At 55.6% G+C, this 12,558-nt stretch overlaps 1 protein-coding gene across 1 annotated transcript in view; it reads right to left on the bottom strand.

Annotated features, from left to right (window-relative positions):
- SDK1 (sidekick cell adhesion molecule 1) overlaps positions 1–12,558 on the bottom strand; it is a 965,381-nt gene that overhangs the window by 110,555 nt on the left and 842,268 nt on the right. Inside the window, exons 29-30 of the mRNA XM_030795976.1 lie at positions 6,758–6,952; positions 3,428–3,629 (exon numbers count right to left, since the gene is read on the bottom strand). Of these exons, the coding sequence (XP_030651836.1) occupies positions 3,428–3,629; positions 6,758–6,952 (397 nt within the window). The remainder of the gene's footprint in view (positions 1–3,427; positions 3,630–6,757; positions 6,953–12,558) is intronic.

Below are 12,558 nucleotides of genomic sequence, written 5' to 3'. Positions count from 1 at the left end.
ACCAGACACTGGCAACGCCTGAACACGTCTCAGACCCAACCCCTCTCCCTGGGGGTCTAGACCCATATTCCCTGGACGTAATCACAGTCACCAAATTTAGACAGTTAAACTCTTAATGTTTTTTGGATACTCGCAGATTTCACGCAACTGGTGAAAGTAAAATGTAGCTGTCAGGATTATGAAACAGGAAGGGAGATTATACTGTGGCAGCATACAAAATATCGCTTTCCTGGGATTCTCCTGTGACATGTTCTCTATTGATAGGCAGAGGAAGCATTTGTCCTAGTTCTGGCCCATTAGGAAATTGACGGCCGTCTCTCTTACACCAAATTAAACTGTCTGTCCTGAAACATGGACCTCTCCTTTCCAGCATGAAGTCCCAGGCACACAGTTAGTCTGTTTGGTTTCAGAAGCCTTCAGGAATAGTGGCTGGATATTTTTTTCCTTCTTTTAGATGGTTACACAAAGGATGAGGTTATTAATATCTGTGAGCACACTGCCAATTAAGCTAAGCATCCTGTGTAGTTTATTAAGTCAGGCTGGGTGCACCCGGCCACACTCCCCTGACCCTCGGGGCTATGCCAGGAGAATTCCACGGCTCCGGGAAGATGGTATCTGCCACTAGGAGTGCCTTCCTCTGGAGGGGAGAGAGCTGTGCCTCTCGAGTTCTATTGCTGTAGCTCGAAGGGCAAGTGAGATGCTGGCAGGAACCTGGCGGACAGTCTGAGTATTCCGATCGCCTTATTTCTTGGCTGCCAGTTTGCTGGCGGTCAGTAATGAGGCAAACATTGGACTCACAGAGCTGGAGGGAACAGCAGGATCCCCGCTCCAGCCCTGTCTTTCACAGATGAGAAGACAAAGTCCTAGCAGGTAGCCAAGGGTTGGACTTTTCCAAGGCCACGCGGCTACTAAGGGGAGACTGACTGTGGAAAAGCTTGGTGTTCAGATGCACACGCACTGGGTTTTCAGATGTTGCAGACCCTTGTAAATTAACTGCAGGACATGGATTGTGTCTATGGACCCCGACCTCTGGCTCACGGAATGTGACAACTACAAAAATCTCAGGAAATATTCCTTCCATTTAGAGACGTTGAGGCACCCGCATATGCATTACTTAAGATATCTCTGCCTCAATGTCTGCGTGTGTAAATTGGGAATAGTGAGAAGTCTGGTCTGTATGTCCACATGGTTATTACAAAGATTGTATGAAATGACACATGGAAGTGGTGTTGAAAACGACAGATGCGATCCTGGCAATAATGATGGTGATGAGGATGGCGGTGGTGGTGGTGAAGTCCTGTCAGAGCTTTAACTGTCTGGAAGCTGAGTGACTAGATCACCAGGGAAAACCCCTCAGAGGGGACATCAAGCCGGAGCTGCTGCAGCCTCGTTTTCCTAATATAAGGGGCATAACCACAGTTGTGGGGACAGAACAACTTTTCTAAATTCCAACCTGCCAGCATACGGACCTCACCAGATGTTGTGCCCTGCACGGGGGGAGGCCAGGCAGTGGCTCTGGCCCTGCTGGAAACAAGCCCTGTGCGCAGGGAGCATTCCACCTCAATTTTCAGAAGAGCAGAGGGCTGCTTGGACCATGAAATTGCAGAGGGTGGCTGTGCCAGGGTGGGTCCTCTGGGGCCGCAGACAGCTGGAGTTGTGCACTGGGGCGCTGGCTTCCCTGCTGGTCTGTGGTCTCCAGTGGGGGCCTGGGAGCCGCAGCATGGGTTCCTGACAGTCTGCGTGACCCTCCTTGGACTGCTCAGGGACTCTGGTCAGGATTTGCGTTTGACACCCAGCTGTGCCTCCTGGGGACACCATGTGGGAGTGGCAAAGGCGATACTGGCATCCATGGCCATGATCGTCCAAAGGGCCTTATCATCTCCAAGCCTCGCAACTCAAAGACCAGGGAGCTGGAGATGCCTGAGAACCTGTCACCCGCCTCAGATCACTCAACGGCAAGCGGCAGAAGCCAGGCTGAGCCTGCACAGTTCCAGCTTCACAGCTCTGTACTGAGACGCCCGGTGGGCCACCCATCCCCGGGCAAGTGCTTCACCTCCGTCATGGGCCTGGTCCTCAAGCCAGGGATGGGGGTTTTGAAGGTTTCTCTTCTCTTTGAAACCCCCTGTTGTCACATCTAGGACCAGCGACACCCACACTCCAATCAGCCCTCACTCCAAAGCCTGACCTTCGCCCCCAGGGCAGAGCAGGGCAAGGGTGGTGTTCTGAGGAGCTGCCAGGGGCTTCACCTGGGACCTGCGTCCCTCCCTACATTCAGGTTCAGTCAGGCAGGGCTGAGACGGGCAGCCTTGAAGACGAGGGCGGCTGGGCACCACGGAGGCTGGGCAGGGGATATGAGCAAATGACCGATGTTTCTGGCCTTGGCCTTCCTCTGTAGAGTGGGATCGTGGTTCCCCTCACTGGGTGACTGTAGGGATGCAGAGCTGACCTATGTGACCATCTGAGAGACAGAGGAAGCTCGGCCAGCCTGGAGACGACCGTCTCGGCCCCTTTAGGCATTGGTGCAGGCTCCAGAGCCCTCGGACACAGAGGGACTCACTCCAAGACCCCGCTCCACAGCCTGGAGTGTGAGCTCAGTAACAGGTGACCAAACTCTGGGTTGATGAGAAGCACAAGGCTGGTGTCCCGGGTGGCCCTGCCCAGGCAGGGCCTGCAAATCTGACAGGCCCCAGGAGGGCCTGGGCAGGGCACACGGTGAGGGTGTGGACCCCTGGGGTGGCTTCCAAGCCCTGGGATGCCCATCTGTGTGATTGTGGCAGTTTGTCTGTAAAGAGTGGGTGGGTCTGTGACCGCAGTCGTGAGGACCCTGGGGGACCCACAGAACGCCGCTGCTACTGTCAATGCAACCCTCTCCCATGCTGAGCCCAGAGGTCCAGCAAATAACTGAGTGAGTGGACAGATTCTAGTCGTGTCCCAGGCATGCCCTCCCATCTCCCCGTCAGCCATCACTAAGGAAGCACCGTACTCGTGGTGCCATCCATCTCCCTGCTGCTTTCGAGAACGCAAGGGGATGCAACGTCCCTCCAGCCCTGGACACCCGAGGCCAGCCCTGGCCTCCTCCACATGGTCCTCTCCCCATTGCCAGCCTTGGGAGGGGCTAGGACTCCAGCCCACATGTCCAACCTACCCCCCCATCACCGCTGCCTCGCCAATCCCTGGGTCCTGGGGTGTCCCAACCAGCCCTGCACATCTGGAAGAGCAGACTCCGGGAAGGGACTGGGAATAGGCCCTTGGAAGTGGGTCCAGGACCCAGGGGTTCTGGGATTCCCAGCATGGGGAGTGTCAAAAAGAAAGGGGGCCTGTGCTCTCAGGGGTGCATCTGCACACAGACTCCCCACTGTCTGGACAAGAGCTGGCTGGAGGCGGCCAGGGCCCCGTTCCCGGGGAGGTCCTCCTGCTCTCTTGGTACCTGTCAACGATGCAGGCTGTGGCCTCGTGGCTGATGGATGAGGAGTAGGTCTGCCACTCGCCCCGGGGCAGTTCTCGCACCTGCACGGTGAAGTACCGGATGGGGGAGGCCCCGTCGCTGCCCGGGACCCACTGGAGCTGGAGGCTGCGCGCGGTCACTTCCGCCTGGGGCACCAGGAGCTCTCTGGGGGGCGCTGGCCGCTCTGCAACCAAATGAGGACAGACCAGGGACATGTGAGAGGCTGCCCTTCCCAAGGAGGATCCCCAGGCTACGCGGCTGTACAGAGCTGACTGCCCGCCCGTGACAGCTGCCTCCATGCATCGGACAGTCTGAAGCCGGTCCCTTCCTTGCGTCAGGGAGATGAGAGGCTTTTTTTTTTTTTTTTCTTGAGACAGAGTCTCACTCTGTCACCAGGTTGGAGTGCAGTGGCGTGATCTCAGCTCACTGCAACCTCTGTCTCCCGGGTTCAAGGGATTCTCCTGCCTCAGCTTCCTGAGTAGCTGGGACTACAGGCGTGCACCACCACGCTCAGCTAATTTTTGTATTTTTAGTGGAGACAGGGTTTCACCACGTTGGCCAGGATGATCTTGATCTCTTGACCTCGTGATCTGCCTGCCTCGCCCTCCCATAGTGCTGGGATTACAGGCATGAGCCACCACACCCGGCCGAGCAGCTCTCTTAAGGCTGACTTTGGATACACTACTCGTAGAGACCAACAGACAGGAACAAAGCCACACAGGGCTGCCAGACCACCAGGCACTGTGTCTGTGATGACAGCTGGGGTCGCAAGGTCTTGGGGGCTGCTCCAAGCCCTGTGGTCCCTTTGGTCTTTTTCTGATGTTGTGCTCAGTCCACCTTTAACGCTGAATTTCCTCCTTCTTGCAGTCACCCAGGGCCTAAAGCATCTACCGCGTCTACTCAGTGCTGCTGTAGGTGAGGGCACCTCTGGGCTGTCACTGCCTCTGGTGTCTGCAGTAGCTTGGATGGGGGACGTGGGGTGCCCGGGGCCAGGCCCGGCCTGGAGTGCCCATCGTCTGCCACCGCTGTGCCTCTGCACCCCATCAATTTCAGCAGAGAAGTTCTGCAGCGGGAGGAACAATTGTTTAATTGTTTATCATGAAGATTATTGATTCTGATTAGAATGCGTGGCGTGTGTAAAGCAGCAATTGATTGTCGGTCCGCAGTGGCGGGTGTGGGAGGAGGACTCCGGTCTCACTTCATCAGCACTTGCCTCCGTAAGCGCACATTCTGGCTGCGTGATTTCACCTGGTCTCCGGAGGGGAGGTAGCCCAGAGTATCCCGTTTCAATGGCTCTCTTGGACTTAGTGGTAACTAGCAAGTCTCTTGGATTCCCTCTCCCTGGGCCACGAGGATGGAGGATGGGGGCCCCAGTGGAAAATCTCTGAAATCTCTGGGCCCGATAATCAGGTGGCATAGTGTGGGGTGGGACTGTGGGGTGGGGGCTGTGGGGCAGGGCTGTGGGGCGGGACCGTGGGGCGGGGCTGTGGGGTGGGACTGTGGGGCAGGACACGAGAAATAAGAGGACCTGCTGTGACACTGTGTCTGCGATGCACCTGCACATGTGCCTGGCTCGTGAGAGGGGCACAGTCAATGCTTAAGATAAATGAACCATAAAACCACAGGAATACATTCGAGAATGAAGTCAAAATGTTAGCTGGAGAGCCATTACCATCTTCCTGAGAAGCCAACAGCCCTGAGTGCTGATACCCAGGGTGGCAGCAGGGGGATGGGGCATCCCTTTCACAGGGCATCTCTTCCATGTGCTTTAATTGCAGAAGCACCTCCGGTGTCTGTGGTGACTGAGGGCTTCCGTCCCTCCAGCTAATAACATTAATAATAATAATAATAATGATAGTGGTAATGGTCATGGAGGGGATGTGCTTTCATTGAATGCTATGGGAGGACCAAAGGCAGGGGCTCACACCTGCAATCCCAGAGCTTTGGGAGGCTGAGGCAGGAGGATCGCTTGAGCCCAGGAGCTGGAGACCAGCCTGGGCAATGTAGTAAGACCCCCATCTCTACAAAAATTAAAATAATTAGCTGGGTACGGTGGCTCATGCCTGTAACCCCAGCACTTTGGGCAGCCAAGATGGGTATCATAGCAAGACTCTGTCTCTTCAGAACATAATTAGCTGGGCGGTGTGTGCCTATAGTCCCAGCTACTGGGGAGGCTGAGGTGGGAGCATTGCTTGAGCCCAGGCATTCCAGGCTGCGGTGACCTATGATCACATCACTGCACTCCAGCCTGGGCGACAGAGCAAGACTTGTTTCAAAAATAAAAAAAAAAACAAAAATAGGAGTGTGGCCAGAGCCGTGTGCTCCAAGTATCCCTGCAGCAGTGCCTGCAAGCTCCCTCCTGTCCTCATTCCCACAGGGTCCCTGGGTCTGGCCGTGACGTCAGGACCTGGAGTGGGAGCCGGGGCTGCTGAGGTGAGGGTCCTGTGGCACCAACCCTGGGCACTGCAAGGCCCAATGACGTGCATGGAGCCCAACGGGAAGGGTGCCCGCTATAGACTTTCATGGGAAGAGTTGGCCTCGTGGTGTCAGAGGGGGGTCCAAATCTCAGCTCTGCAGTTGCGTGTCTGGGCAAATTAATAAAACTCTCAGTTCCCTCTGTCTCATCTTTGGTAAAAATCGGAGCTACTGCCATGCTGCTCCGTGGGCTGCAGGGAGGATAGGCCAAGCACAGTGCACGGAGCACCTGCCCCTATGCGTGGAGCAAAGCCCTGCCCGCCTGGCAGTTCTCATTGGGAAGGCAGTTATTTGGAAAACTTACTTAGTGAGCACCTGCTCCACGGAGGACATGGGTTTAACATCGGAGACTGGGGGCTGCTTTCAGGGAGCTCACCCTCAAACGTGGTGACTCTGCAGCCTTGCCCCAGGTACTCGGCCTCTGTGAGCAATGTTGCTCTCCTTAAACCTGAGACCGTCTCACGTGTCTGAGAGAGCAGGTGTGAGGCAGAAGGTGTGAACGCAATGCTCACGTGTCTGACAGAGCAGGTGTGAGGCTGAAGGTGTGAACGCAATGCTCACGTGTCTGAGAGAGCAGGTGTGAGGCTGAAGGTGTGAACGTAATGCTCACATGTCTGAGAGGGCAGGTGTGAAGCTGAAGGTGTGAACGCAATGCTGTTTGATAGTGTGCCCAGCTCCGTGTCGGGCTCAGTGGGTGCTTCGTAAATGCTCACATCCCTTCTCTTTCTCCAAAGGGAAGGCCGAAGCCTCCCAGGTACCCCGCAGACCCCAGAGGGCCTGATTGAGGAAGTGGCACCCGCCACATCCGCAGTACCCCCGGGTCCCCCAAGGTCTTACCTCTCTTCTCAGTGGTGATGACGGTGGCCTCCAGTGGCTCCCCCCAGCCCTGCCTCGTCTTGGCGGACAGCCTGAAGATGTATGCGGACTCCGGGGCCAGGTCGGTGGCTGTGAACTGCCTCACCGTTGCACCGACCTCCACGGTGGTGAAGGTGTGGGGGCTGCTGCTGGCCAGGCGGTAGGCAATCTGGTACCCTGCGGGCAGATGACATGGGAGACAGCTGCTGAGCCAGCCACCCACGGCACAGGGAAGCCCTGTGCCCACACCCTGTGCTGACCCCTGGAACAGAAACCCCAGGACGGCCATCTGTCTCTTCCCCGTCCCTGGAGGTCACTGCCTGTGCACTGAAAGGGTGGTCTCATGGCTATGAATGGTGGGGCCCCACGTGGATTTCCCTGTGAAGCTTGTTTCCTGCTCCATCCTTCACAGGAACAAGGTGTGAACACGGGTTCATCTTTCCTTAGGATGCTGGCACGCGGCGAGCATGCCACAGGGACCCAGTCCCACCCTGCTCCCCAGAGGGCTGTGACTTCTCAGTCTCTGCCTCTCCCTCCCTCCTGCCGTCTGGCCCTCCTCCTCGCTCCCTTAGGAAGTCCTTTAATTCTTGCCAATGACAGCATGGCCTGCCCAGGCAGGACAGCAGCTCCACAGCTGCCACTCCTCCTTCCCTCCTTTGTCTTCCCTGTCTGCCTGCATCTCTGACCCCCAGCTCCCTCCAGGGATCCCAGCAACGTCCATCCAGCCCCTTCTGTGGCCCCACCCCTCCCCAGCAGCTCCGCCAGGGCAGCTCTGCTTACAGAATCCCCCTGTGCTTCCTAGCTGAGGGAGGGCTCCTGGCTTGCCGAGTTGCTCAATTGGGAGGGCCTGGGGGTTGACCAGACGTTCCTTATTAGCGATGACCCCTCTCCACTGGCCGCCCCAGGCCTCCCCCGCTGGCGTCTGGAGGAGCCTTGTTAACTCTGCAGCTCCAGTCCACACCCTGCCTGGCTCACAGACAACGTGTGGTCCAGCGGCTGAGCTCCTGCGCTGATTAAAACCAGAAATGATGGGGCACTGTGGCTTCCAAAAATATTAATAACTGTTGGAGTTAAACAAGGGAGGACACATAGGGGGAAGAGAGTCACACTCTGGCCTCACCAGTGCTGCCTCTTTGTGGAGTGGCCTCTGCACTGGGGGCTCACCCTCTGTGGGGAGGAGCTGCCGGGTGACCCCACGCTGCCTGCCCCTGCCCTCAGCCTCTGCTCCGGGTGAACCCCTCCCTCTCTCAGCTCTTCCTGCTCTTGGGTCTCTGGCTCATGGACGACCGAGCTTACAGGCAACCTCCCAGCTTTTGCGCCTTGTCACTCATCCAAGGGTTTAACAAGCCCCTCCCCAGCCCGCCATCTGGGAGGTGGGAGGACAATTACACAGAGGTCAGGCTTCAAGTGCATCCTCACATCAGGCCCCAGGCATCACCGCTCACCATCAGCATCGTCATCACCACCACATAGACAGGGACACACGCCCTGCCCTGTCCATGACGCCGCCACCTCCGTGAGCCCCCAGGTGTCTGCAGGATCCTGAACTTAGGACCCCAGAGTGGCTGTTGCAGCCGCTGCCCCACCTCCAATGGACAGGCTGTCCTCCCCACAATGGGGACCGGGAGTCCTGAGACTTCCTGGATGTGGCCCTGCTGGTCTCAGGCCTCTGGCAAGGGTGTCCCTGCTAGAATCCTGTTCCTTCCCAGTCACTGACCGACCAAGGGCAGCCCAGAGACGGCGGCCAGCTCTTCCCCCTGGCTTCCCCTTCCCCTGCGCCTCTCCTTCCCCCACACCACTGTGTAGTGAGAGTAGGGAGAGGGCCAGCTCTTCCCCCGGCCTCCTGTTTCCCCCAACCCTGCATAGTGAGAGTAGGGAGTCGGCCGTGCACACACAATGGAAGCTCATTCTGAGGCTTCGGGGCTCCTGGCCGCCCCACACCCTGATGGTGAGGAGAGCATGACCACAGCGGCTACACTGCTGGGCACATCCAGGGACCCTGCTGTATCCCTGCAACGCTTCCCATGCCAGACCCTCGCCACAGCCCTGCCAGGAAGCATATGAGATGAGGACGAGGACGAGGCCATGAAGCTCCAAGAGGGGTCCCCAGCAAGAAAGTGACAAGGGAGTCGGGCTGGAGCCCCGCAGGTGCCTACTCTTCCTGGGAGAAGTAAACACCCATACCGATCTGTGAGCAAAGGGAGGGCATCCCCTCACCAGGTTCCTCGGGACCACGGACCCCAGGGCCCATCACACAGAAGCGTCCTCTCCAATAGAAGCCAGCGGGCCCCTCGAAGGAAGGACATGCCTTTGGGAGTGCACCTCTGGGCTGGAATCCCACTCTGCCAATCATTCACTGTGTGACTGTGGATGAGCCATGCAGCCTCTCCGAGCCTCAGTTTGCTGGACTACATGGTGCAAGGAGATGACAGGACACCTCATGGGGTGCCAGGAGGGCTCTGGGGACTCGCGGTGGTAATGACCTGGCTGGCACAGCCATGCCTGGTTGCTCCTGGCTTTAATATCATTATAAAACAATCGCAGTCACGACTTCTCCTCCCTCCTCCAGCTGGCAGGACACCTTCCCTAGCAGTCCCTCACCCTGTGGTGGCTGGTATGACCACAGAGTTATCACTCCTCACACAGCCTCCATGGAACCTTATTCCCAGGACCTGTCCATAGGCACTGATGCGGGCGTGGCGCCTTAGGCCTCTGCAGCTTCAGGACGGGGTGGTGAGTGTCCACTGGAGGCAGCACAGGGGCCCAGAACAGACATGGCCAAGCCCCCAGCCAGGCCCTGAGGAGTGACACCCCCAACTCTGCAATGCCTGATGGGGTTAACTACCTACGGTGTGTGCTCAGCATTGAGCGGCCTCAGAGCAGGACTCCCTGGGCCGGAGTTCCCCCTTAAAATGTAAATTCCCCAACAATGTCCTGCTTCCTTGGGGCCAGGAGAATAACCTTAATTCTAAGGTCTCTGGGCGGCTGCGTTCTGCCTGGAAAAAGCATCTCTGGCCACAGAATCGATGTTCATCTTGGAGACCTTCTAGGCTTAAGCTGCCTTTTGTCTAAAGACATTCAATATTGTTATGATTTCTTGAGATGTATAATATTCACATGGCTCAAAAATCACGTAAATGTGCCAGGTAAAGAGTGCAAAGCAGCTGTGTACAGTGGCTCACGCCTGTAATCCCAGCATTTTGGGAGGCCAGGGAGGGTGGATCACTTGAGGTCAAGACTTTGAGACCAGCCTGGCCAACATGTGAAACCCTGTCTCTACTAAAAATACAAAACTTTAGCAGGGCATGATGGCTCATGCCTGTAATCTCAGCAGTTTGGGAGGCCGAGGTGGGTGGATCACAAGGTCAGGAGTTCGAGGCCAGCCTGACCAAAATGGCGAAACCCTGTCTCTACTAAAAATACAAAAATTAGCCAGGCGTGGTGGCGGGCACTTGCAATCCCAGCTACTCTGGAGGCTGAGGCAGGAAAATCGCTTGAACCCGGGAGGTGGAGGTTGCAGTGAGCTGAGATCGCGTCACTGCACTCCAGGCTGGGTGACAGAGCAAGACTCTGTCTCCAGCAAAAACAGAAAACAAAACAAAACAAAAACCACAAACACACACAAAACCAAAACCATCAAGAATGATGTGCAGCCGGGTGTAAGTTCAGGCATTTGAATATCATTCCTAGAGGTGAAGAGATACGAGTCTTTCCCTAAAGCAGCAAAAATCAAGTATGCATTAAAAACAGACTCATGTATGTAGGCGTAGGGTTCAGCCTGCTCCCTCCACACTGTTGAGGTGGGATCACCTCACTGATTTTGCACAGTGGCTCAAAATATTTCTTCTTCACCATGTGAAAAAACATGCCTATCCTGGCTGGGCGCAGTGGCTCACACCTATGATCCCAGCACTTTAGGAGGCTGAGGCAGGTGGATCAAAAGGTCAGGAGTTCAAGACCACCCTGGCCAAGATGGTGAAACCCTGCCTCTACTAAAAATACAAAAATTAGCCAGGCATGGTGGCGGGTGCCTGTAATACCAACTGCTCGGGAGGCTGAGGCAGGAGAATCACTTGAATCCAGGAGCCGGAGGTTGCAATGAGCCAAGATCACGCTACTGCACTCTAGCCCGGGAGACAGAGCGAGACTCCATCTCAAAAACAAGAACAAAAACATGCCTATCCCTAAAAGAGAAAGAGAAAGCCCTGCGTGGAAGATGCTCGGAGGCCTGGCCCCGACAGGCGACTAACGAGGGCCTTACCCAGCATCCCCGATGGCCCGGAATGTGCCTTTCCTACAGATCCCACCAGCCTACCTGAGTTCCCTTGATTTGTTACTTAATATGTTGGAGAGTTGTGTGTGATTAAGACTTCTCGCTCAAATTCCAAATTGCCTTTCAGTGACTATGTCTGAATTAATGAGGTAGTATTTACTTTCAGGAGCAGGGCATGGTTACAGATGTGTTTTCATTATTGTTTAATCTTTACTGTTTCACCAGGTTTTATCTCTGCCCAGATTATTCCATTGCTAGAGGTAACAATCCTGAGATGAAATGAAGATGTTCAAAGGCAAGTCATGTGGATCACAGGATTTGGGGATTATGTGGGAACCGGTTTCTTCTTGCCAAGCCGTCCGAGGTTTGCTTACAGACCCTCCTTTCTATCAATGGCCCCGCCTGACTCTTCTGTCCTCCAAGGTGAGCCCTGCCTTTGGCCATGCTGCAGACTACACAGGCTTCCACTACATGGTTATGCACTTGCCCCTTCACCACCCTGCGTGGGCCTCATCTCATCTGCCTTGGCGGATACACTGCCTCGGATTTGTGGATTGTTTCTCATGTGTGGTCCATGACTCTGGTCCCTGCCGCTCTCTCAGAAGCTCCTGACTGGACAGCAGGGAGCCAGGGGACCTGGGTCCTGACCCAGCCCTCAGGCAAGTTCTAACCTTTGCCTGACTCTCAGTTCTCATCTCTTGCTATTAATCATTTTTTAAAATTTAAAATAGAGATGGGGTCTCGCTATGTTGCCCAGGCTGGACTTGAACTCCTGGGCTCAAGCGATCCTTCTGCCTTAGCCTCCCAAAGTGCTGGGATTGCAGGTGTGAGCCACTGTGTCCGGCCTCTATTAATTATTTTTTTTGAGATGTTATTTTGCTCTTGTTGCCCAGGCTGGAGTACAACGGAGTGTTCTCAGCTCACTGCAACCTCTGCCTCCCGGATTCAAGCGATTCTCCTGCCTCAGCCTCCTGAGTAGCTGGGATTACAGGCACCCACCACCACGCCCAGCTAATTTTGTATTTTTAGTAGAGACAGGGTTTCTCCATGTTGGTCAGGGTGGTCTTGAACTCCTGACCTCAGGTGATCCACCTGCCTCAGCCTCCCAAAGTGCTGGGATTACAGGCGTGAGCCACTGTGTCCAGCCTCTATTAATCATTTTTTAAAATGGAGCCGCAGTTTATTAGGGGCCTCTATATTCCAGGCACTTCATAGCTACCACTTAAGACTTCATGACATTCCCCAGGTGGATATTCCTGTTTCCATTTCACATTTGCAGGCAAGGAGGCGCTGGGTGCCCACGAGCACACAGTACACAGGGCAGGGCGGGGGTCCTTCGGCATCGAGCCCCAGCTCTTCCCAGGATACCCTGCTGTTGGCCTCAGCTCCCTCCTGCTGCAGTATCATGGGATTCTGATGATTAAAGAAAAGGGAGAAAAAAACAGAAAACAATTCAGAGAAAGTCACTCAGCAGGATACTCGGAAGGTGACTGTCACAGAGTGGGGGAAA

The sequence above is a fragment of the Nomascus leucogenys genome, chromosome 17, assembly GCF_006542625.1.
Source record: "Nomascus leucogenys isolate Asia chromosome 17, Asia_NLE_v1, whole genome shotgun sequence".
In the NCBI taxonomy this organism is placed as follows: Eukaryota; Metazoa; Chordata; class Mammalia; order Primates; family Hylobatidae; genus Nomascus; species Nomascus leucogenys.
This window is presented reverse-complemented; position numbering and strand designations above follow the sequence as displayed.